This window comes from Dromiciops gliroides, chromosome 4 (assembly GCF_019393635.1).
Source record: "Dromiciops gliroides isolate mDroGli1 chromosome 4, mDroGli1.pri, whole genome shotgun sequence".
Taxonomy (NCBI): Eukaryota; Metazoa; Chordata; class Mammalia; order Microbiotheria; family Microbiotheriidae; genus Dromiciops; species Dromiciops gliroides.
Genome location: NC_057864.1, coordinates 84,889,360 through 84,915,656, shown reverse-complemented (window position 1 = coordinate 84,915,656; position 26,297 = coordinate 84,889,360). Strand labels below are relative to the sequence as shown.

The 26,297-nt window shown below is 37.1% G+C and overlaps 2 protein-coding genes across 6 annotated transcripts in view; both read left to right on the top strand.

Annotated features, from left to right (window-relative positions):
- Nucleotides 1–26,297, top strand: part of BRINP3 (BMP/retinoic acid inducible neural specific 3) — a 551,226-nt gene that overhangs the window by 463,759 nt on the left and 61,170 nt on the right. The window lies entirely within an intron of this gene.
- LOC122725495 (mitochondrial import inner membrane translocase subunit Tim13-like) lies at nt 6,442–6,726 on the top strand. Its single transcript, XM_043962627.1, has one exon. It carries the CDS (start codon nt 6,442–6,444, stop codon nt 6,724–6,726), a length of 285 nt encoding a protein of 94 aa, XP_043818562.1.

Below are 26,297 nucleotides of genomic sequence, written 5' to 3'. Positions count from 1 at the left end.
ATAATCATGTTAGTCATTTTGAATAACAATTGATTTAGAGCCACCACACATACACACGAAAAAAAAAATACTTTAGTGTTTATCTGGGAGCTCCTAAGGAGAGTGTCTGGAACCGTATGTGGATGAGAGCCTAAGCATAGTAGTTAGAATTATGAAAAGTTCAAATTCCAATTTCAAGTTTTATTCTATACGAGTTAAATTTAGTAAGTAACCAGTAGAAATAGATGACAAAGACTTTTTATGGCTTTTAATAGACTCTAATTTCCTGGGTGTGAAAACAAAAGCTAAATCCTTTCATAAGTGAATAACAATAAATATTTAAATTGAATTTGTAGGCATCTCCAAGGACCTACATAGTTATTCCTCTTTAAATTTTTAATCATATAATATTATTCATGATTTTAGGGTGATCAATATAAATTTTGATTTTTAATAATGATTTTCTATAGTTTATTAAGAGATGACATTTCTTATAAACTTCTTTCATTGCTATGCTTAAAAGAATTCCCATTCAGTGCTTGCTCTCTCTCTCTCTCTCTCTCTCTCTAACACACACACACACACACACACACACACACCAACTTACTACCAGACACCTAGAATTTAAGTAACAAGGGCCCTGTAATAATAATTCTTCTCTAGGAAGCATGTCTTCAGAAAATGGAGCTGACATTTAAATTGATAAAATATTGAGATTTAGGTTTAATAAATTAGAAGCTCTGAAGCTACTCTCCCAACCCCTAACCTCCCCATTTTGAACTGGTAGGTGAGGTCCCCATAGGACTGCTTCTACTATTCTGCACAGAATTCCAGAGAATTCTAAGCCTCTGTACATCATAATATATTTTTTTAAAAAACTATCTCCAGTGAATTTCACCCACTGATTATCAGGTAATATCACTAAGCCAGACCTAATTATCTTTTAGAAAGGAGGATTTTTTAAAATTGCTTCAGTTTCTTTTTATTGTCTTATTGCTATAGCTACCATTTCTAGTTAAGTCATAGTTGTGGGTAGTCCTTTTTTTTTTTACCCCATTCAGAATTTTATTTTTTTCCAAATTACATGGAAAAACAAATTTTGAATTCAATTTTTTATTACTTTGTGTTCCAACTTCTCTTCCTCCTTTCATCCCCACCCCACACCCCAAGAACTAAATCAATTCAATATAAGTTATAAATGAGTGATTATGCAAAACATCTCCACATTAGCCAGATTGTGAAAGAAAACAGACAAAAAACAAAACTTCAGATTAAGGAACTATAAAAAAAATTATGCTTCAATCTATTTTTAGATACCATCAGTTGTTTTCTGTAGATAGATTGCAATTTTCATAAGTCTTTCAGATCTTGCTTTGCTGAAAATAACCAAGTCTTTCACAGCAGATCATCTTGCACTATTGCTATTATTTTGTATATAATACATTTCACTCTGCATCAGTTCATGTAGGTTTTTCCAGATTATTCTGATAATATCCTGCTCATCATTTTTTTGTTTCCAAAAAAGGAACTAACAAAAATAATTAAGTTTCAATATGTATTCAAATACCATCAGTTTTTCTCTGTAGATAGATTGAAATGTCCATAAGTATTTCAGAGTTATCTTGGATCTTTGCATTGCTGAAAATGACCAAGTCATTCACAGTAGATCATCTTGCACTATTGCTGTTATTCTGTATATAGTATATTTCACTTTACATCAGCTCATGGAGGTTTATCCAGCTTTTTCTGATAGTATCCTGCTCATCATTTTTTAATAGTAAACTACATTCATATAGTACTTTAAAAAAAGATTTTCTTAAAATGAACCCATAAGGTTGATTATTGCAACAACAGTTATAGATAACTTTTACATAGTATGTTAAAATTGACAAAGAATTTTCTTAGCAAAAGCCCAGAAAAATAAGTGCCATACTTTTTGCCATCATCATCATCAATCACCAGCATCATCTAACATTACTCTTTTTTCTGCTTCAAAAATTTTTTCACAATTACTATTAACTGTTTCCCTCCATCCTATTCACTTCCCACTATATTTACTCTATTGTCTATTTTCCTTTACCCTATTCCTCCTCAAAAGTGTTTTGCTTTCAACTGCCCCTCCCCCACTTTGCCCTCCCTTTTTTCACCCCTCCCTCCTTATCCCCTTCCCTTCCTACTTTCCTGCAGTGTTGAATAGGTTACTCTACCCAATTGAGTGTGTATGTTACTACCTCCTTGATCTAACTCTGATGAGATTAAAGTCTTTGAGCTAATTCTGTTGATTATAAGGCTCATTCACTTCCCCACACCTTGCCCATCTCTCCCCCCACTCCATAAACCCTTTCCTACTTCTTTAGTGTGAGATTTCACCCCATTCTACCCCTCCCATTTCCCGCCCCTGCAGTGCATTCCTCTCGCTCTTCAATTTTACCCTAAAACGATGTCATCATGGGACAGTTTGGTAACACAGTAGATAAAGCACCCATCCTGGACCCAGGAAGACGCACACACAAATCCAGTCTCAGACACAAGACACTTACCAAACCCAACCGCCCCCTAAGCCCCCCCCCAAAAAAAAGATAAATAAATAACATGCTTTAAAGATATCATCCCTTCATAATAAATTCCCACCTGTGCTCTCTGTCTAAATTTATTCCTATCATCTTACCTAATACTTAGAAAACTCTTATAATTTAGACATATCATCTTCCCATGTAGGACTGTAAACTGTTTAACCTTTTAACATCTCTCATGATTTCTTTTTCTTATTTACCTTTTTATGCTTCTCTAGGGTCTTGTATTTGAAAGTCAAATTTTCTGTTCAGTTCAGGTCTTTTTATCATGAATACCTGAATGTCCTCTTTTTCATTGAAGTCCCATTTTTCCCCCTCAAAGATTGTATGCAATTTTCCTGGATAGGTGGTTTTTATTTGTAATCCCAATTTGTTTGCCCTCTGGAATATCATATTCCATGCCCTCTGATCCTTTAACATAGAAGCTACTAGATCCTGTGCTCTCCTGACCGTGGCTCCACAGCATTTGAATTGTTTCTTTCTGGCTGCTTGCAATATTTTCTCCTTGACCTGGGGGCTCTAGAATTTGGCTATTATATTCCTGGAAGTTTTCCTTTTGGGATTTCTTTCATGAGGTGATCAATGGACTCTTTCAATTTCTATTTTACCTTCTGCTTCTAGAATATCAGGACAATTTTGCCTGACAATCCCTTGGAAGGTGATCTTATTTTGATCATCATTTCAGGTTGTCAAATAATTTTCAAATTATCTCTCCTGGATCTATTTTCCATGTCAGCAGTTTTTCCAAGAAGATATTTCACATTGCCCTCTATTTTTTATTCATTTGGATTTGCTTTACTGTGTCTTGGTTTCTCATAATGTCACTAGCTTCCATTTGTTCAATCCTAATTCTAAGGCAATTATTTTCTTGAGAGAGCTTTTGTATTCCCTTTTCCATTTGGCTTTTCAAGCTGCAGACTTTTATCTCATGACTCTAATATATCACTCTCATTTCTCTTTCCAGTTTTTCCTCTATGTCTCTTACTTTGTTTTCAATGTGCTTTTTGAGTGCCTCTATGGCCTGAGACTAATTCATATTTTTCTTGGAAGCTTTGGATGTTGAAACCCTGATGTTGCTATCTTCTTCTGAGGGTGCTCTTCAATCTTCCTTGTCACTAAAGAAACTTTGTATGGTTCTCAACTTTCTCTGCTTGCTCATCCTGTATGTCTTTTACTGGACCTTTAACTCCCTCATGCAAAAATGGGGCCTACTTTCAAGCTACACTGCCCCAAGCTTCAGAGGGTTCTGGGTGTTTTAGTTTAAGGAAGGGCAGGTTTTTTCTTGCTTGGCCTGTTCTTTGGTCCAAAGATGACCTCAGACCAACTTCCTAATTAACCAGGCAGCAAACCTTTGTGGGTTATGGTTGTTAGCTCCAATAAGCCTGCACCCCTTTTCGACCTGGGCCTCCACCACTCAAGATTTCTTCCTGGGTCCCTGCTGTGGTAGGACTACTGAATTCCTCCTTAGGTCCCACAAACACCCCTGTATTCCGCCCCCCCCCCGCCCCAGGCCATTTAGCACTCTCACCTGACTGCAAGCTTAGTTCCAGACAACACTGGCACTGCAGCTAATTTGGAGGCTCGTGGGTAAGTTTCTCTGGTGCATCCTGCCTGTGGCTGGATCTGTGTTGGGGTGATCTGTCTTTGCCAGAAAAATAATATGAGCCCATCTTTTTGTGTGTTCTGCTGCTCCAGAGGTTGTCTTATGGCTGTTTTGGAGTAATTGTGTCAGGAGCTCTGAGCATTTAATGCCTTGCCGCTGCCATCTTGGCTCCACCCCCTAGGGCACTCCTTTCAGGTGTGCAGATTTCAAGTCATCTATGCTTTTTAATTTTATGAGAATACTGATTAAACTTTACCTAGGTATTTTATATTATGAACCTGTAGTGAATCTCTAATGGTTAAAAAAGTTACAGTACATGGCTATAATGGAATACATTTTGGTATAAGAAATGGTGATGGGAATAGTTCAGAAAGCCCTGAAAAGACATATATGAACTGATAAAATATGAAATGAGCAGAACAAGGAGTATGTTGTACACAGTAATGGCAATATTATAGGATACTCAACTCTGAATGAATTGGCTATTCTCAGTAATAAAATGATCTAAGGAACTATGATGGAAAAAAATGCTATCCAACTCCAGAGAAAGAACAGATGGGAGATTCAAGCAAACTTATTTTTACTTTATTTTTCTTGGGATTTTTTTTTGGGGGGGTATGTTTTCTTTTGCAGCATAGCTAAAATGAAGAATATGTTTTATATGATTTCATGTGTATATAGGAATTTGCTTGCCTTCTCAAAGAGTGGAGGAATCCAAAATGTATTTTTTAAATGAATGTAAATTTTTACATGTAATTGAAAATGAAATAAAATAAGATGAAAAAATAATGTTGAGGGAGTTCATAAGCAAATGACAAACTGGGCTAGATGATTTCTGAAATACCTTCCAACTCCGAGATTTTTGTGATTTTATGATTTAATTTTTTTCTAGAATAACATAAACAAAGCATAATATAGTAGAAAAAAACTCCTTAAAGTACTTTTATTTTATACTGTATGTTTTCCACAGCTAATCCTTTTTTTTTCCTCAAGGAGAAATTGTTATATATTGCTAAAAATTGATACTTATTATTCAGAAATTCTATGTAAACATCTCCATTATTGTTGCAGGAAAAAAAAAAGGTGAAATGTATCAGAGGCCCTATATTTTTGCTCATAAATACTTAACACCTTTAAAAAATACACTACTACCACGGAATTTCAGACAATGATCCATTTATAAGATGCTATTAAATGCTGTGTGCTCCCTGGTCTTGTACTCAAGTTCTGATAGATTGATGAGGTAGCAATGCTTTGAGAAACTACTAGTGTTTGCTGGAATAAGAAAAACTCATAACAACTTTGTTGAAATGCAATAAGCAATATGGATTTAATTTATGAATTTCTATTTCTTTATTTTAACAATTCTTACTATTTAAGTTACTTTCCCAAGTATAAATGTGGATTTAAACATTAAAGTGTAAATAGTTACACAAGTTAAGTATGAATAAATAAAACAGATATAATTGGAAATAGGAGTAAGCAAAATATATACCCTCTGATTTACTTCTGTACATTAAGAACCACAGTCTTTTTCCATTAGACCTGCAGCTGAAGCCTCTTATTAGAATGTGAGCTCCTTGAGAGCAGGGACTATCTTTTCTATATGCGTATTTCCAGCACTTAGCACAATGTATTATATAATAGCACTTGTTTTTTAATTCATTATGTGGGAAGGTCTACATAATGGTGGGTTCCAAAAAAAATATTCAATTTACAGTACTCAGGAGACATAGATTCCAATAATGCCTCTTTTATTCTTGTTGCAACATAAAATAAGCACTGCATTTGGAGTAAGAGGACCTGAGTTCAAATACTGACTCTGCTCGTTACCAGAGATAAGTGACTTTGGAAAACATGTCCCATCTCTGGACTATTTATTCATCTGTAAAATCGGATAGGAAAAGTAGTAATTTATAGCCTACCTGGTCCTTTCCAAATCTATGAAGCTATATTATGTTATATGGTCTATAGTTACCTCTCTGTGCTTCAATTTATCTGTAAAATTGGGATAATAATAACTATTCCATTTCACAGTGTTTTTGTGAGGATTTAAAGGGACTATGTATATGTAAATGATTTGAAATGTATAATATATTACATAAATTAAAGTTGGCCTAATTGTTTACATAATTTTAAATCAGTTTTCAAACCCTGCCTCCAGAAATATAGTTTTGTGCTAAGATTATATATACAAATATATGTACATATATAAAATGTATATTAAAACCCACCTTAAAGACAAGCACAAAGAACTCTAAATTGGGGTGACTTTGCTTGGGGGCCATGGAGGGCAGCTTTGGCTCAGACTTCGGGGGTGTGGTGGGGGCGGGGGGCGGGAATCTGGACTCAGGGCTCATCATGGAGCAAGTGAAGGTGCAGATCGCCATAGCCAACACGCAGGAGCTGCTGCAGAGGATGCCGAACAAGTGTTTCCGGAAGAGCATTGGGAAGCCCAGCAGCTCCTTGGACAACTCCGAGCAGAGGTGCATGGCGATGTGCATGAATCGGTATATGGACGCCTGGAATACAGTGTCCCGAGCCTACAACTCAAGGCTGCAGTGGGAGTGAGCCAACATGTGAGGCGTGTGATCTTTTAGTGGACATGCAGGAACTCTAGCTGTGTTGTCTAGACCTCAGAGTGGGTTGGCCCTGGATACCACCAGGGAGTTCATTCTCCTCCCACCCTCCCTTCTGACAAGTTGCTTTGAGAATGAAAGGCATAAGGCAGGGGCAGGGGTGGTGATTCCTGAAATTTGGCTTGATCCCTTGGTGATTCCCCACCCCCTTCTCAACACACTAATAAAAGCCCTGTTTGTGGAAAAAAAAAAAGAACTCTAAATTAAAATTTATATATATATATATATATATATATATATATATATATATATATATATATATATACACACACATACATACACACACACACACACACACACACACACACACACACACACACTCAGCTATAACCATTTGATGGGAGGATTACCCTGGCAGCTTGCCAAAATCATTGTGTCCTTTTTCCTGTTCTCTGTGAATGTGGGAAGTGAAAGGGCAAAGAAGTGAAATTCTAATCAATCCATTTTATTACTTGTTAGTAGATCAGGAGAAGATTTATTTGGGCAGGAGGTTAAAAGTAATAGCCTAAATAGATTTGACTGAATTATCTGTGGGTTGAATTTACCCATTCTATCTTCCTCATTCAAAACCACAAATAGATGATATTTAAACAGTGAAACTTACTCAATGCTTTTTTTTTTTTTTTAAATTCTAGTAGAATAGGTAAGTGAGGAGTAGAAATCTGGTTTTTTTTGTCTGCAGTGCCTGTACTAGTCTTTTATAGAAGCCATTTAATAGAGTTTTGTTGTATTAGATTGGAAGCACTATTACATTACCTAATTTGTCAGCTATTGTGTTATACCATGTATTCCATTAGTACTCATGTAATATCAAGAGACCTACAAGAGAACATGTTGGGTGTATATCTTGAGAACTCATAAGCTATTTTCACCATTGGAGCAAATACCAACATCGAGATCCATCAGCATGTGGAGTAAAAAGCACACTCACAACTCAAATCAATTTAAGTAGTTAAAGCAGATTATACTGGAAATGATCTTTTATATAAAGCTAATGAACAAAATCTTATTATTGAAATGTTTCTGAGTATACAGTTTTGTGATTTAAAAAAAATCCTAATTGCTTTTTGGATAATGTTTTATTAAGATGAATTACAAAAATCCCAGAAAAAAAAGATGTAGTATAATTTTAATAACAGGAATACTTATAGATCACAAAATGAATATCGTTAATTGAAGGCATATGAAATTAAGAATCTAGCAAAGCTGTACTTATTGGAAAATTGTAACAAATTTTCCCCTATGTACAACAACTGAAGTAGTAACTTAATTACTCATACATAATACATCTTATTTTTCAAGGATTTCTTTACATTATAATTTCTGAAGTAACGTTTTTCTGAATAGGTTTTTATTTATATAATTTCATACTGATTCTGTTTGGCTGGATTATGTCCTTTGGAACTGCAAATAGAATCTTATTAAACATGCACGTGATAGGGAAAAATATTAGCTTTAAAAATACCTATTAGGGTATGTGGTAAGTGAACAGAGCATCATCTGTTTTTTGATGTTACAAATGAAGTGTCATAGGTATTAAGTGGGGGATGAGTTCTCTTTTATAGACATTAATCCAGGCTTCTCTGCATGCCTGAGGTTGAATCTATCAAGTAAAGAATGTAATAGAAGTGGTCATGGCAATATGATAAGAGTTGAGGATGAATATCATATCATCAGTCATTTGCCATACATGGAAAGGATGTAGCTTTGTGTTTGTACTACAATACAGCTTCATAAAATATTAGAAATGATCAAGAACTTTAGTGATGGTGTACAAATATATTTTGATATAAACAAATGCCATTTATAAACAAAAAAAAGAGGTTGCAAGGATGACTAACTGTGAGAGGTGACACAATTTACCATCAAAAATAAAATCATTAAACGTAATCCTAGGAGAAATATTAATATACTATATTGCCTTGCATTTATAGTTTTATACTTTTCATTTACTATTAGTCTTGCAGCTGAGGGACTCTTATTTACTCAGTGGTAAAAATAATGAAAGGACCAACTTCAATTCATGATGATCTTTAATATTTTGTAAAAAACAGTCTTTGAAGTTGGAAGGGACCTCAAAGGCTATGTAATCTAACCTGTACCTGAACAATGGTCCCTTTCTTAGTAATTACATCCAGTTTGCATTTGTCCTTTCGTTTTCAGATACAGGAAGCTCACAACCTTAGAAGACAGCTCCTCCTCCTCTACTTTTTGACAAAAAGCATCCCATGAACTTTAGTATTGTAAGGGAGCCCTTAAGTCATCTGGTTCAACTCTCTCATTTTATAAGGGCCAGAGGAGCCCAGTGTTACATAGCCAGTGAGTAGTAGAGAGAGAATTCAAATACAGATTCTGTGTCCAAATTAGACATTAGAATATTAATGACAGAACACTATGTACTTCGTCTGTGGTTTCCAGATTGGAGTTCCAGTTAGTTAACTACTTAACAACTGAAAAATGATCAGGAAAACATTTAGATGTAACCCAACAGCAGGTTTAGACATGGGAAATAAAAAGAACCAAATGGCACAGACCTATATTGCCTTATCCAAGATTTTTCTTTAAGGTCGATTAAATTTTACCTCATCTCTACAGTTCATTGGTATCCTTAAGGAGTTTTTAGTGTCTTGATTCTCTGCAAACAGTTCAAGCCCCCATTGATGGTATTATTCCAAGTGTAGGGTAGATCCCTTGCACTCCAGTTACATTTAGGCATTAGCAGTCATATTAGAGTTTCAAAGACATATTTACTTTGGGGGCAGCTAGATGGCACAGTGGTTAAAGCACCGGCCCTGGATTCAGGGGTACCTGAGTTCAAATCCGGCCTCAGGCACTTGACACTTACTAGCTGTGTGACCCTGGGCAAGTCACTTAACCTCCATTGCCTACAAAAACAAAAACAAAAACAAAAAAACAAAGACATATTTACTTTGAAAGATAAAATCATAAATATACAAACTTACTCCCCAACCTGAGGCAAGCATAATTTCCTCTGCCTTCTCCTCCTCTTCCGTCTTCTCCACCTCCACCACCACTACCACCACCACCAGCAACAACAACAACACCAGCACCTCAGTCTCTGGGAAATGATTGGGTGGACTATTAAATTCATAGTTTAGCTAAGTTCTTAAAGATCCCAGTTCCAGTTCCAAGTCCAACATCTACCCTCACCCCACCCCTGGAATTGAATATCAGTTACCCTGATTTCTCAGTGCTTCCTTGCTGGGGTAGCTAGCAGAACCATCTTGTCAGCAAGCCTGACTTTGCGCTCACTGTCTCAATATCCCAGGTCTGGTGGGAATCATGTCAGCCATCTAAATCTGAGAAGGAAAAATGAAGTACAACAGAGACAAACATTTCCAGGATCATTTTTCAAAGAAAGAATAAAAGAGAGGGAGAGCAAAGGAAGAAAGTCCTTCCCCTCTCCTTCCTGCTGTGAGTGAACTGTGATCTTTACCATCTGCATAAAAAGAACTGAAGCCAGATAGAAGAACTATCTTACAGTCTCACACAAGTTTTAAAGAGATAGCCTGTTCCAATTAGACAGCCAATCAAAAGAAACTGTGATAGGGAATGCAGAATTCCTTCATATTAGGCAATCTAGCCCTGCTCCAAAGACCTTTCAAAGTGCCTCCATAGTAGACAATCTAAGCCTCCTAAGGCCCTGTAACTTTTCCATTATTCTTCTTCACACCATCTCTTCCTTCCTTCCTTCCTTCCTTCCTTCCTTCCTTCCTTCCTTCCTTCCTTCCTTCCTTCCTTCCTTCCTTCCTTCCTTCCTTCCTTCCTTCCTTCCTTCCTTCCTTCCTTCCCTCTCTCCCTCCCTCCCTCCTTCCCTCCCTCCTTCCTTCCTTGGTGAAGAGAAGAATGTAGGTACTGATCAGTGATTTAATGATTTCCTAAACATAAGGAATTCCTAGTATGGAAGCTTACTCCACTAACTTATTTCAGCAGCACGTCTTTAGCTTAGAAGGTCTGACAAAGTTCCTGGAGAGAATTGAGACTTTAAGAAACTTACCAAGGTCACATGAAAAGAAAGTTTTGAATCAAGGTATTTGTCATTCCCATGGTCATTGTTCTATCCACTACACTAATTGCCTTTCTGACAAAATAATTTTATGGAAGAAAAACCCAAGTTGAATTCAGGGGAAATTATTTAATGTTTAGTTAATTTTATTCTGTTCCAAGGCATGAGACAATCTGCAGCCAGCTCTCCCACAAGAGTTACCAGTCCAAGTGAATATGGATGGGCTCTATAAAAGTCTGTCACCCCAACTGGACAGACAACTGATATGCAGATGTTTTACTGTTATTAGATGAGAAGATCTATCTTTTATGTCATTTCCCCCTTTAAAGTAAATAATCTTTTTAAGTAAGAAATCAATCTTTACATTTTATTGAGAAAATTTGCATAAGCCACACTACAACTGGTGTTCCTTTTTACTCAAAAGATTAAAAAAAAGATTAGACACCCCAATTTAACAGTTATGTAAATTTAAAATAGGGAGACCTGTAAAGAAGAGGATTCATTTAAAGCTTCATGGCATTTAAATAGAAGAGGCCATGATCCCATTCAAAAATATGTAAAAGATAGTCACTGTATCACTCTGCACCTGTGCTTAAGAGGAGGTACAAGTACTAAAGCTCTAAATTGGATTGGCTTCAAAGATTTTAAAAAATAGACTCTCTGTCTGGGAGATTTTTATCTTTTATGAATAGAGATTCATGTTTTGAAAGGGAGGAGTGAAGAACTATAGGGACATTCTCTGCAGGAGGCACCTGTGAAACTTGGCAAAAATAATCTCCTTAGGCTGCTTGTATTGCTTTCTGAATAGCTTATAGTATGTGAGTAAAGAGGCAACGACCAGTGTTTTCTCTTGAATGGATTCAGAGACTGCTAAATTTGTTATCGGTGAATTATGTGACTATTTCAGTGTCTGTGAAGTGTTGTTTTGAGGCTTGTGTCATTTTATTGTACCAAGTTGGCAAATATTTTCTTAATGTAATTTTCATTATTTTTATTTCCCTAAGTATTGGGGACCTGATTATGAGCAAACATTAATTTTCCATCTTTCAAAAAATCCAGTTTTAAAGTAAAGCAAATATCAATTTCATGTTTGTCATTAATTATAAATTTATTATTTTTTCTTTTTTAAACTGAGGATAAACATATACCTGTTGAATACATAGACTGGTTGAATAAATAATGTATGCCAGTTGGATGTTTTAGGTTAGTAAATAACTCAAATATTATCATAAATATCATGTATTCACACCATCTTTAACTTAATAAATATAGCCATGATATCACGTGTCTCTTTTAAAAATATGAACTAAAGCAACAATTACTGCTTTATTTTTAGATGAAAATCAACCTAGGTTTGGAAACTAATAAATATGTTAACAAAAGGTCACAAATATAAACATAGATTGTAGTGAGAGAATATTTTTATTTTTCTTACTAAATAGTTATGAAAAATAAGAGCACATGATCACATGCAACAAAATTTAGAAGGACTAGTCTACACTAGAGAAACATAGTTATTTGTATTGCAATGAAAAACAACTATTTCAGAGCAGTTCTGACTATAACTTTTGGTGAAAGTGATTAATCATACATACACAGAGTTGTATTTGGTTGCCCCCGCACCCCCCCCCATACCCTTTTTAACCATCTTTGCCTAGAATTATGCTACCCAAATGACATAGTTGGATTCATTTTGTAATTTCTGAAATGAAGCATATAAAAAATGTTTTAGCCACATAGTACTTTACTGATCACTAATCTAGAGGAAATTCATAGTATTTGAATCTTGAAGGAATTAAAATTGGAAGAAAAGTTTCAGAGATATATATCATTTGAGAGGGGTAAAAAAGAAATCTAGGAGAGATGCCTTTCCACTATTCTGGTTCTCTCCCTGTGGTCACCCACATTATTACAATAAAACTTGGGAAACTGAAAAAAAAATAAAGAAATCTAATTTAATTATATGGTGATAACAACATTGCTGGTTCTACCTTGAGCTCACAAAAAGTTGATAATAAATTTTGTCATACTATGAGTGGCAACAATATTAGACATTACTGGAAAAAAAGTTTTCTTTAAAAATATTTTCTATATATTCAGTATTCATACATAACTTTAAAAATTTATAAAGCTGAAATCTTATTTATTTGGGTTTTTTGTGGTCTGAAAATGTTTCTATGTTATTATTGAGCTCCCTCCATCAAGGTCTCTGAATAGAAAACTATCTTAGAAAAAATTAAAAATTAAGAATAGATAGTTTATATTTGTGATGGGATTTGTCATTCTTCCATTAATTTTTTTTAATTGAGCATCAATTATGTGTAAGCCACTATATAAGGTACTATGGAGAATACAAGAAAAAAACAGACAATGAGAGATTCATAAAGATCTTTTCTTTTGCTCAATAATTCTGTTAATATGTAATGACTTTTCCATTATTTCTAGCTGTGGAAAATGTGCCCATCCTTTATGATTCTGTTCAATGCAACCTTCATCGCATATACTTTTCCTTAATTTTTCTAAATGGACTTGATAAGTCCTTCTCTAAGAATCTCATAGAAATGATTACCTTTTTTTTTTCTTGACCCTTTAAACATTTGATTAGTCAATAAGAATTTATTAGGGGGCAGCTAGGTGGTGCAGCGGATAGAGGACCGGCCCTGGATTCAGGAGAACCTGAGTTCAAATCCAGCCTCAGACACTTGACACTTACTAGCTGTGTGACCCTGGGCAAGTCACTTTACCCCAATTGCCCAGCAAAAAAAAAGAGAGAAAAAAAGAATATATTAAGTCATGGGGCAGCTAGGTGGTGCAGTGGACCTGAGTTCAAATCCAGCCTCAGACACTTGACACATACTAAGTGTGCGACCCTGGGCAAGTCACTAACCCTCATTGCCCTGAAAAATTAATTAATTGATTAATTTTTTAAAAAGAATATATTAAGTCCTTACTTTGTGATAGTCCCTTCTAACTTCTGGGAATACAAAGAAAAAATGAAAACAATGCTTGGCCTCAAAAAACTTACATTCTAACAGAGAAGACATAAAGGTATGTAAAAGATAAAAAAACAGTATAGACATGAACTTAGAGAAGAGTATACTAACAGCTTGTTGGGACCAGGAAAAACCTCTCGGTGAAGGTATCACTTGAAATGAGACTTGAAGGAATCCAAAGAAAGATGTATAGGGATAGAATTCCAGATATAAGGATATCAAGTTCTTCATGTGTGAGCAGTAGCAAGTGGGCCATTATGGATAGACTATAAAATTGGTGGAGGGGGATAATGTGTAAATAGACTAGAAACAAAGGAAGGGACCAGGTGATGAAAAGTTTTAATTCCAAATAGAAGACTTTGTATTTGTCCCTGGTGGTAATACTGACACTGTGAAAGTTATTGAGTAGTGCAGTAAAATATATTTTAACTTTTAATTTATTAAATGAAACAAATATTTCTGTAGCATAGTAGATTTTTTTAAAAAGATGATTGTAAGGGGGCAGTTAGGTGGTGCAATGGATAAAGCACTGGCCCTGGATTCAGGAGGACCTGAGTTCAAATCAGGACTCATATACTTGACACTTACTAGCTGTGTGACCTTAGGCAAGTCACTTAATCCTCATTGCCCCACCAAAAAAAAAAAAAAAAAAGAAAAGAAAAAAGAAAGATGATTGTACATTGTACATGAAACTGCAAATCTTTTACATGAAACTTGATATTCCTTTTAAATTTATAATAAATTTATCATGTAACTTTCTTTTTTCCCCCTTTATTTCTTCCCTCCTTCCACCCTAGAGAAGGCTACCATTAGATACGCATACAGACACAAATATATGTAAAATCATTCTATATATAATTATAAGTTTTTTCTCTGGATGCATATATCATTTTCCTTCAAAGGTCCTTTGCAGTTAATTTGGGTATTTATGATAATCAAATGACTTAGTCATTCCAAATTCTTAAAACAATATTGCTGGGGCAGCTAGGTGGCGCAGTGGATAAAGCACCAGCCCTGGATTCAGGAAGACCTGAGTTCAAATGCGGCCTCAGATGTTTGACATTTACTAGCTGTGTGACCCTGGACAAGTCACTTAACCCTCATTGCCCCACAAAAAAACCAAACAAACAAAAAAACAAAACCAATATTGCTGTTACCGTATACAATGTTTTCTTGGTTCTGCTCATTTCACTTTTCATTATTTTGTGCATATCTATCCATGTTTTTCTAAAATCATTGAATTCACCATTTCTTCTAGCACAGTAGTATTGCATTATGATCATATACCACAACTTGTTCAGCCATTCTCCACCTAACAGGTATCCCTGCAATTTCCAGTTTGTTGCAACCACAAAGAGAGCCATTATAAATATTTGAGAACATATGAGTTCTTTTCCTTTTTCCCTATTCATCTTTGGAAAAAGATCTTTCATATTGTTGGGTCAAAGTGTTTAGGCAGTTTAATAACTCTTTGGGCATAATTCCAAAATTGTAGAAATGCAGTGGAGTGGCATGTATTTTAACAAATTCACTTTATCAGCTGCATTGAAGATGAATTAAAGTGGCGAGAAATTTGCAGAAGGGAGACTAATCAGAGACTAAAGCAATAAAATGGAGCTCATATGGGGAGTATCCTATGACTCCTGGTGTGCATCTAACTCTAAGCAGGGCAAGGGGTAGCATGTCTACTCAATGCAGACTGGTCTCTTGACAGAATTTAGCTAGGGTAGACTTAAGGGTCCTATTCATACGCTCCACTTTCCCTGAACTCTGAGGTCTGTGAGCAGTATGCAATTTCCACTTGATTGCCAGACCCTTGGCCAGCCCCCGCACCACGGTGGCCACGAAAGCAGGGCCATCGTCACTCCCAATTGAAGGCCATAACGGGGCAGAATCTCTCGGAGAAGGGCTCTAACCACTTCTGCTGCTTTTTCTGTTCGGGTTAGAAAAGCCTCAACCCAGTTGGTAAAGGTGCAGATCAAAACCAAAAGATATTTACAGCCTCTGCAGGCTTTAATCTCTGTGAAGTCTACTACCAAGTCCTTGAAATGGGCTGTCCCTGCTGGCTGAACCCCCAGAGGTTTATTGGGGCCCTGGCTGGGGTTATTTTTAGCGGCATAGCAATATTTCTGAAGCATGGCTCCTAGGGCAGTCTTCCCCAGGTAGGTGAGAATATGCTGCTGGCGAATGAAAGCACATGCGTCCTTCCAAGGGATAAAGAGGCACCCATCTGGGAGCACCCAATTCCCAGTGGTGTTCTGTTGTGCCCCCTCCTTTTGAGCCCAGCCTACCTCCTCGGGGGTATATGCTAGGTCTTCAGTTTCTACTGGCACCGATTCCCACCTTTGCACAAGGAGGTATCCTTCCCTTGTGCTAGCCGATTCTGCTGCCTGCCGGGCTGTGCTGTCAGTAAGATTGTTCACTTTTATGATCAGATCATCCCCAACCTGATGGCCTCATCAATGAATAACTTAGACCTTTCTGGGTTTCTAGACAGCCCCAAGCAGTTGCAGGATTTCAGACTGGTTTTAATATGCTTGTCCCCTGAAGTAAGGAGTCCCCGTTCCTTGTAGATGGCCCTTTGGATGTGGAGGGTTGCAAAAGCACACCATAAGTCAGTATAGATGTTCACTGACATGTCCTCTGCCAGTTGCAGGGCACATCTGAGGGCCCATAGTTCTGCCCTCTGGGCTGACCACCCCTGAGGCAGGGGCCCTGCCTCCATTACTGCCTCCTGAGTAACAGTGGCGTGCCCTCCCCGTCATTCACCATCCCTCATAAAGCTGCTCCCATCGGTGAAGAGTTGGATGTCAGGGTTAGGCAGGGGGTGATCAGACAGGTCAGGTCTGCTAGAGTGTATTTCCTCTATGCCCTAGGCACTCATATGTTCAGGGGGGCCCTGCTCGGTGGGCAAGAAAGTGGCAGGAGTCAGTGTTTTAACTGTCTCGACCCGAACTCGGGGGTTTTCATGTAGGAGTCCCTGATATTGGGCCAGCCGTGGGTTAGATGTCCACAGGTGGCCATGGGAATTCATGAGGGTGACGACAGGGTGATGCACCCTAACATGGATAGTCTGTCCCAAAGTCAGTTTATCAGCCTCTTTGACAAGGAGGACAGTAGCTGCCAGAGCTCTCAGGCAGGGAGACCATCCTGCTGACACAGGATCAAGGTGCTTGGATAGGTAGGCAATGGGCCTCTCCCATGGCCCAATAGTTTGGATAAGGACCCCCAGGGCAACTTTGTTCTTCTCAGTCACAAATAGATTAAAAGACCTGGAGACATCAGAGAGACCTAATGCAGGAGCCTGTGTGAGTAGGTGCTTAATCTCCCTGAAGGTTTGCTCTTGTACCTCCCCCCAAAATTGGGGCTCCTGCTCCAGTCCTGAGAGGGCTTCATACAGGGGTTTGGCGAGCTGGGCAAGCACTGGCATCCAGATGCGACAGTATCCGGCTGCCCCGAGGAATTCACGGAGCTGCCTCTTGGTCCTTGGAGTAGGAATGTTGAGAATGACTTTTACCCTTTCTACACCCAAAGTTCGGTGGCCCTGTGTAACAAGAAACCCCAGATTCTTCACCTGGGTTTGGCAGATCTGGGCTTTCTTCCTGGAGACCTTGTATCCTGCTTTGGAGAGGAGATCCAGCAGGGCCTGGGTTCCCATCCAGCACTGGTCTTGTGTAGATGTGGCAAGGAGGAGGTCATCTACATACTGGATCAGGGTGCAGCCAAGCTCCTGCCGAGGGAATACCTAGAGATCCCGTACCAGCACTTCCCCAAAAAGAGTGGGGGAGTTCTTGAATCCTTGGGAAAGGCAAGTCCAGGTTAGCCGGGTTTTCCAGCCTGAGTCCAGGTCCCCCCACTCAAAGCCAAACAGGGGCTGGCGGGCCAGGGTGATTCGCAGGCAGAAGAAAGCATCCTTGAGATCCAAACATGTGAACCAGGCAACCTCAGGGCATATCTGGGCCAATAGGGTGTAGGGGTTAGGAACCACTGGGTGGACTGTGATAGTGACATTGTTGAGTGTGGAAGATTGACACAAGGAAGTCTCTCATGGCCTGGGGCTTCTGAGTAGGGAGGGGTATGATTTTTCCAATTAAGGTGGTCAGTGGTGGTGAAGGGCTGATAATAGAAGACAGGCTGGTCTGGTTGATAAGTCCCATCTGGGTTCTCTTGGCCCTGCCTCAGGGTCTCTCGGAGGGACATCTGGAAGACAGGTTTGGCCTCAGCTACATCAGGGGGGCTCAGTCTTCCTCTCCAGTCTGGGGTAAAGGGCCAGAGAAAGTGGAGGAGATGAAGCCAACAGAGAGGGAGTCTCATAGGGAGCCAGAGGTTCAGATTCTGGGGTGGTGGTGGAGTTGAAGCTGAGATATACAGGGGAGTCTCGTCTTCTGGTGCCCCCTGTAGGATGACTGACTTGTGGGGGTCTGACCCTGATGCCTGGCCAACAAAAATCCTAGCCTGTCTCTGTGCTCCCTTACACATCCAAACCCATGGGGGCTTGGTGCAGACAACTTCCAACCAGGAGTCTATATAGGAGAACTGATCTGGGTGCTTGGGCTGGTCTGTAAGACCAACTACCACCCTGTAAACTGAACTGGTGATTTCTGGGTCTAGAGTTTCATCTGAGGGGCAACCCACATTGAATATGGGCCATACCAAAGTGCATAGGGTTCGGCGATGCCTCAGAGTTATCTTGACTCCATAATCTCCCCTGAACCCTTTCTTAAAATTCCTTATCATACAGTGTAAGACTGTATGCTGAGACTGAGTTCCACCCATGAGGAAAGGACAGAATGTACGGTGTGGCAGAGAAAGAAGGGATGGGGATGCTCACAGAGCTCACCCAGGTGCCTTTCCCCTCGGTCACAAGATAGGGAAGGCCCACTCAAACTCCGTAACTTTCGGCCATGGAACCAAAACATACACACACACTCACTCACAGAGTCAAACAGAAGTTAAACAATCCCATCCAAATAGTGAGCCCTGAACCTGGACCTGGACCTGAACCTGAACCTGAACCTGAACTTATATTTGAATCTCAACCTGAACTGGGAGGTGATCAGTCTCCCCTTCCGCCTGCAGCGGGCCTGACCATGGACATGGCACCCCGGGGGCCTTAACTTACCGGTATCTTCCAGGAGCCCACTGTTCCAAATTCCAAGCGGAACCTGGTCAGTCGAGTAGCTACGGTCCCGGGATTGCCGCTCCCGAAGAGACTCCTGCTAACGGTCCAGGTGGCACCATTTCGGTTCAGGGGCAGGTCTCCTGGGGCTCACAGCTCTCAGTTCCTCACCGGAGGCTATCCAATACAGCCTACCTGAGTGGGTTTCCCGGCCAATGTACCAAATGTTGTGGGAAATTCCAATGGAGAAACCCAAACGGCACTCAGGAATAAGGCAGAGCAGTTTATTGATGCGCCGGCCCAAAGCAGAGTCGCCTCTGATACTCTGGGCAGCCACCAAGTGTCCAAGCTGCAGTTTTTATATCTCTTAGGTGTGAAAATGCATGCAGGTTTTCACAGGTACATTGTGATGAGCTACTTGGCAGACAGGAAGGCATATTTCAGTAAACAGAGGCATATGTCAGGAAGTTGTACTAAACCACAGACTTCAGGGGAACAAACAGTATGTTCTACTTTCATTTTGGGGGTCTTAGCTCGAGCCCCAGTTTCATCCCCTGTATTTTCCCATATCATTATTATAAAAACCCAGACACCTAAGAGTATCCAGAGGTATTCATGTAGAGAAGGTAATCAACAGTCTCAAATACTTCCTTTTCTAATAAACTCTTTGAGTGTAAAAAACATGATTTTTCTATCTTTCTATACCTCCTCTCACACTATAACATGAAGTTTTCTACAGATTAGAGGATTAGTAAATATTTGACAAAATTTAGACACCATCCCAACCCTCAAGGAGCTCACAAATAATAGGATATTTAAGGTGTGCAACAATAAATACAATAAACAATAATTGTGTCTACACTGTGAAGTATACTCTTTCCAGTACAATGATTACAAAAATAAAATTAAATCAAAATTAAAACCCCAGCTCTTAAGTATGCATATTTTAGTAGTGGATAGGACTAAATTTGTGGTTCCATTCATCCTGGAACTTCTGGGTGTGGATATTCACTCTGCCAAATCACATTAGCATCTTCTTGACAATTTATAATCCTAGAGAGTTTCCAAAAGCACTATGAGTTTAAGTATATTACCAAGGGTAATTCAGACCATGTATGACCAAGGCAGAACTTAAACCCAAGTCTTTTGTTCCCAAAGGCCATCTCTGTCCTCCTCACCCTGCTGTCTCTCAGGAAATAATGCCTGTATTTAAATATAATCTGTGCTTCACCATCTTCTTGCTAACCTATCTTTACCAAGTACTATGGGCCTGACTCAAGGAAGCTTATTTTTTTTTCTCTTTGGCTCATAGTTCTTAGCCCAAACTTTGGGACAGAGAAATCTCCAAAATAAAACATAAATATTACTTTTTCTTTGCTTCCCCAAAAATAACAGCTACCCAACTATTGCAGAGGTACCCATTCATTTGAGACAATTTTACACAGCTAGTAAGTGTCTAGTATCTGAGACCACATTTGAACTCAGGTCCTCCTGAATCTAGGGCTGGTGCTTTATCTACTGCACCACCTAGCTGCCCCCTCCCCCCCGCCCCCCGCCCCCCTGCCCACGACATGTGCTTTTAAAGGAACACTATCAGTGTTTTCAATGTAGACATATCTTGATCAGAGAAAGTCACTCTCTGGGATTTTAATCTCTGCTCAGGAAAGGAAAAGCAAAGGAAGAAGGTGACCAAGAATTTATGGTCCATAAGATTTTTTTTCAAGACACTTGGGTATACATAGTTAGTCACCCTGTGATATTTCTGTCTTTCACTATTAATTGTTCCTGAAGACTGGGGGAAGAAAAAAATCCCTCTGAATTTACTTGCTTATATCACAGTGGGGAGAGGTGGTTATTCTAGTGAGTGTTTAGTTATAAGGAGGTTGACCTAGGCTTTGAATCCCAATTAAAAAGGCAGTAGTATGTTTTCATGATCAAGCTACTTTAATTTTTATACTACCATATATAGTTAACTCTAATACATGGTAATAGATTAAACCAAGTAACCTAATAGATTAATAATTTTTGTCAGTGATATGAAAAAAGGATTCAATAATGTTAGTTTGATGGTCATGTGCTCAATGACCCCAAAAGCACATTAGAAGACATTAGCAAACTCATGTGTTTACTTTTGTATTTTAAAGATGATGTTTATGAGAGTTGTCTAAATATGTTGGCAATAGATATGATTTAAAAATAGGGATTTAATAAATGATTATTATATAACATTTATTTAGAGTTATAAAATTGAGTTAAGAGGTCTAGAGAGATATGACACTGTTATTTCTCTTTTTGATAATTTTTAAAAAAGTTTTTTAACTAAAGTTTCTCCTGAAACAGTCTTATTCTTATGGCTAGGTCAAAATAGTATATTTCTATGGCATATGGAACTCTGGAAATTCCTTTGATAATCTATAGAATATGTCAAATGAATTATGCATATATATGAATAATATATAATTATATATTAATATATAAAATACTCACTTATGATATTTAGCTGTGTCTTGGAAAATGTTCCACACATATAAGTGTTTCTATTCATACGCAGAATCATAGTAAATAAACTTGAGCCTTGGAATATTGTCAATCTTTGAAATTCATAGGAACCCAAAAGTACTCATTCTAGGCATCTTGAAGCTAGATAAGAATCATATTACCATTTTAAAATGGGAAGCCCATTTAGTCACTTGGTTATTTATCTATTTATCAGTCTCTATCATCTATTTATCTAACCTATCTATCTATCTATCTATCTATCTATCTATCTATCTATCTATCTATCTATCTATTTATCTATCCTATTCTAAACTATTGTTATCTCCTTTCTAGTATTGCAATAGTTCTCTAATTGATCTGCTTGACCGAACTCAACTCCATCTCTTTTAATCCATTCTTTCCCAAGTCTGCCTAACTAATCTTCAGACTTCATAGGTCTGAACATAAATATACATACATATACATTCATGCATATCCATCCATATACAGGTATATATATATATATATATTTGCATGAATATGTATGGATATGTAGTCAGCTAGGTGGTACACTGGATTGAGTGCCAGTCCTGAAATCAGGAAGTCTTCAGTTAAAATCCAGCTATGTGACTTTGTCTCAGTTTCCTGATGATAATAACACCTACCTCACCAAATTACTGTGAGGTGAGGATCAAAAGAGATAATAATTGTAACGTGTTTAGTACAGTGCCTGGAAAATAATAAGTATTATATAAATGTTATCTATTATATATGTGTATACATACATATATGCACATACATATGCATACATGTATATACACAAACACAAGTGTATATTTATACATACAACCAGAATTTAATAGTAATAGCATAAGTCAACTAAAGTATGTATTGTTAGTTTTAAGAATGAACCCAAGAATATAAAATAGTTTTAAAAAGAAATTTATTGGGTCATTTAGTTGAGGAGAAAGCTTGAAGGATGCTCCCTATTTAGTCTCTGTGACATTTACATTACATAAGGTGTAGACAAGAATAGCAGAATTCCAAGTACACACAGTTAAAGAACACAAAAATGCAGAGAGAAAAGTTCCCTGGCATGGCGCTTGACATGCATATCAGTAAGCATAAATATTCAAATTAAGGTTTATTCTTATATAAACATGTGAAACCCAAAATCTAAGCATTGGGTGGACCTTAGAATTGGGTAGCAGAAGAAGGAAATGGCAAACCATTCTGATATCTTTGCCAAGAAAACCCCAAATGGAAAAGAAAACCCCAAATGGGATCTCAAAGTCGAACATGACTGAAAAATGGCTGAACAATAAAGAAAAAAGCACAGAGAAGAGTCAAACATAGCTTTGTAATTTTCACTTTGTATAACTGTGAGAATATTTCCATTCTATAAGGAGGGGATAGAAAGAAGAAAATTGGGAAGTTAGGCAGGATTTGACAAAATTACATTTTCTAAAATTATATTGAGTTTGAGGTGTCAATGGGACAACCTCATGAAGATAGACAAGTGTTCAACTTGTACAAAACCAGCGATTCAAACCTAAGTCTGATTCAAAGTCCAATAATTTAATCAGTTTCTAGAAATACTCTCAAATGTAATTTGCCAGGATTTGAAAACTTGAACTGATTTAAATGAGATGAAATAAGTATTCTCTTTCTACTGTACTTACCTTGTGTTTCAAAATCCTCTTAAGCATATTCATCCTAGCTTTTCCATTGTGAAGGTAACTTCTGACAGAGAAGGTGGAAGACTTCTCCGAGTAGTAGCTGAGTAATTATATTTTCTCTTTGTCACCTCTTAACATTATGCTGCCCTCTCTTAACTACATCTCTATTCCCTATTTGTTCTTGTTGACCAGACATTGCTTATAGTGTCCCAGGATGACAGCAGTGAAGAAAGGACAAGAATAGACTCATATATAAAAAAAAAGAGTAGACTCATATGAGAGATGTTGAAATTGCAATTTGATAAGTACAGGTTATGGTAGAAAAGCTTTCTGGAAATCAGAACTCTGGAATCAATAAGAAGAATCATTAGAGAGGACTAAAGGGATAATGTTTAACTCAACAAGTTATAAATAAAAAACGAAAATCTCAATGAAAAACAATCCAAAATTTTGTCACAAAATATCAATAAATATATAAAAATGATTTCTTCAGTACAGAAATTATTTGTATCCAGTGTCACTGATAAGAATTTAATATCCAAGGTATCTAGGGAAATGAAACAAATATATGACCATAAGCCAACCCTTGATAATAGACATGAATAGTTTTTTTCCCCTAAAACATCACAAATTACAAATAACCACATGAAAACATGTTCCAAATCATTAAGAGTAAGAAGAATGCAAATTAATAGAACTCTGAGGTTTTCCATTACACTATAAAATTTGATAACAATTACTGGTGAAGGGAAGGAAGGGAACAGTAGTTTATTAAACACCTAATATGTGCTTACTGTGCAAAGTGCTACATTCTACTTTGCTTAGTGCATTATAAATATCATCTCATTTGATCCTTTCAACAACCCTGGGAGGTAGGTGCTACTATTATTCTGATTTTACAGTTGAGGAAACTGAGTAAGACAGTGGTTAAGTGAGTTGCCCACGGTCACACAGCTAGTCTATGTCTGAGTTTCAGGACTTTTTAGGTCTAGGACCAACAGTCCATCTATTGTGTTACTTGTTCATGGAGATGCAGTTGGGGATTGCTTGGAGAAAATATAGGAATCGAACCAAATTTACTTTAAAAAAGAGAATGTGAAAGAATGTATATTCTGGAGAATTTTAATTAGTACATCAGCCTGGGGAGATATCACATGATCTCAGATATGTTTTTATATTTTTAGAAGATTCAATATGGAAGCATTTGACTGATGATAAATAAGTTTTCTTTAATCAGAAAACATTCCGATTCAGTAACTATTATATGTATGGAAGAAGCTACAAAATATGACTGACAGAATAGAAGGGGAATGTCATATTCTATTACTGTTTTAATTGCAAACCTCTCAATATTTCTAAGCTTATACATTTGTATAATATAATCATAAAATTAAAATAATTTTAACAGTGTTCTAATCTGATTCCAAAATTTAATGACAGAAATACCCACCTGTAAGATGCACCAACCCCCTTACACACCCACACACACAAATGAACTCCTGAAACCTCAGACACCAATCTAAATTCAAAAAGTAGGGGGCAACTGTCATTAGTAATTTGTAAATCTCCCAGAAAATGTGCCTGGTTGCCATGGCATCCATTTGAAAATTGAAATATGCAGAATCATGAATCTGTCTAGATTTTATCCTTTCCCTTTCACTTTGACAAATCTTCCTTCTTGATATTCCTTTAATTTCCAAAAGGCATTTTTATTGTTCATTCTTGGGCATGCATAGCATCATTAAGTGCAGCTACCATGTTAGAAATTACTGCAGGATTTACAAATGTGTTTTGAGGAAAAAAGTATTCTGTCAGCAATGCTAAAACTAATGAACTCCAAATAAAACTAATAGTTCTAACAGAAGTCAGATTAACTCTAGAGTAATGAATGTTTCCAGAAGTATTTGCATAAAAGTGTCATATCGGATTATCATGCAAATATTCCACCTTAAAAAAACTATTTTTATAAATTCCATAATGATAGCATTAGAAATTCTTGTTGTATTAGAAAAACATTTTGATCATAGCCTTAATGAATGCTTTAATTTCCTATATATATATTCTAATAAGTGTATGGGAACTCAGTCCAAAGATTTAGATCTACTCGTGGAGTAGGTGCATGTGTATGTATCTATACTCACATGTGCATGTATACACACACACACATATATATGTATATATGAACACAACATTATTGTGTTCATTTGAATATATTATAGAAATTATATGGGTTTTATATAAAAATATATATATATACCCATATACATATACATGTATGTGTCTCATACATATCTTCAAACAAGCAAACAGAACTATTTCTTAAAATGTCATGGAGGAAGCAGGTTTTAGATAGAGTAGAAAATAGTTATTTTTAAATAACTAATTTTTATGAGTATGAACAGAACTTTTTTGTCAAAAGTGCCTATGATATGAAAAGCTTGAACTTTTTGTGGGAGGGGGAAGGATGGGAGAATGTCACATACCTCTTGACTGTATTATTCACTCAAAAACCTAGGGAATCTTCCATAATGCATACATAGAGGCGTGTTCCTGATTTGAAAACTTGCAAATCACACTATACTAGGAAAAACCTTTACATCATTTGAAATATTGTTAGAAATAACAAGTCTATAATGAATGGCAAACATATCAGTAGCAACTGAACAATGATATTATGGCTTACAGAATGATTTATCTATAGTATTATTTGGTCCTTACAACCTTATGAGATAGATTTATCCATCAATTATAGTTTGCATTTTACAGAAAAGAAAACTGAAATCGAGAGGTTGTGTAATTTGCCTAAGGTCATGCAACTAAATTCTCATAACTGGTAAATCTACGTCAAACCCAAATTTTCTGTTCTCCAAAACAGTTCCATTACACATCTGTCTCACAACAAAGAACTCTTTTGCATGTCAACAGTTATAAAAGCCTAATAGTTTCCTGTAGAAATTTTCAAAGTAACTTAATCCTAGCTAAGATCTATTACATGATTTTGTAACTATAAGTACCTGCCATATAAGTATATGCCACATTAATATATTCCATGGTGTGCACTTCATTGGCATAAACCATTCCCAGTGAATGACTTTACTTACTAAGTTTATGTGGTTATTTTTACACATTCTTTGTTCTGCTATTCTCTGCTTGTATATCAATCAGGAGGATGTGTTTTCTGATCTAATATCTCTTTGAAAACCTCCT

What these genes read in the sequence shown, in the direction of transcription:
- LOC122725495 (XM_043962627.1), top strand. Translation starts at nt 6,442, where the DNA reads ATGGAGGGCAGCTTTGGCTCAGACTTCGGGGGTGTGGTGGGGGCGGGG.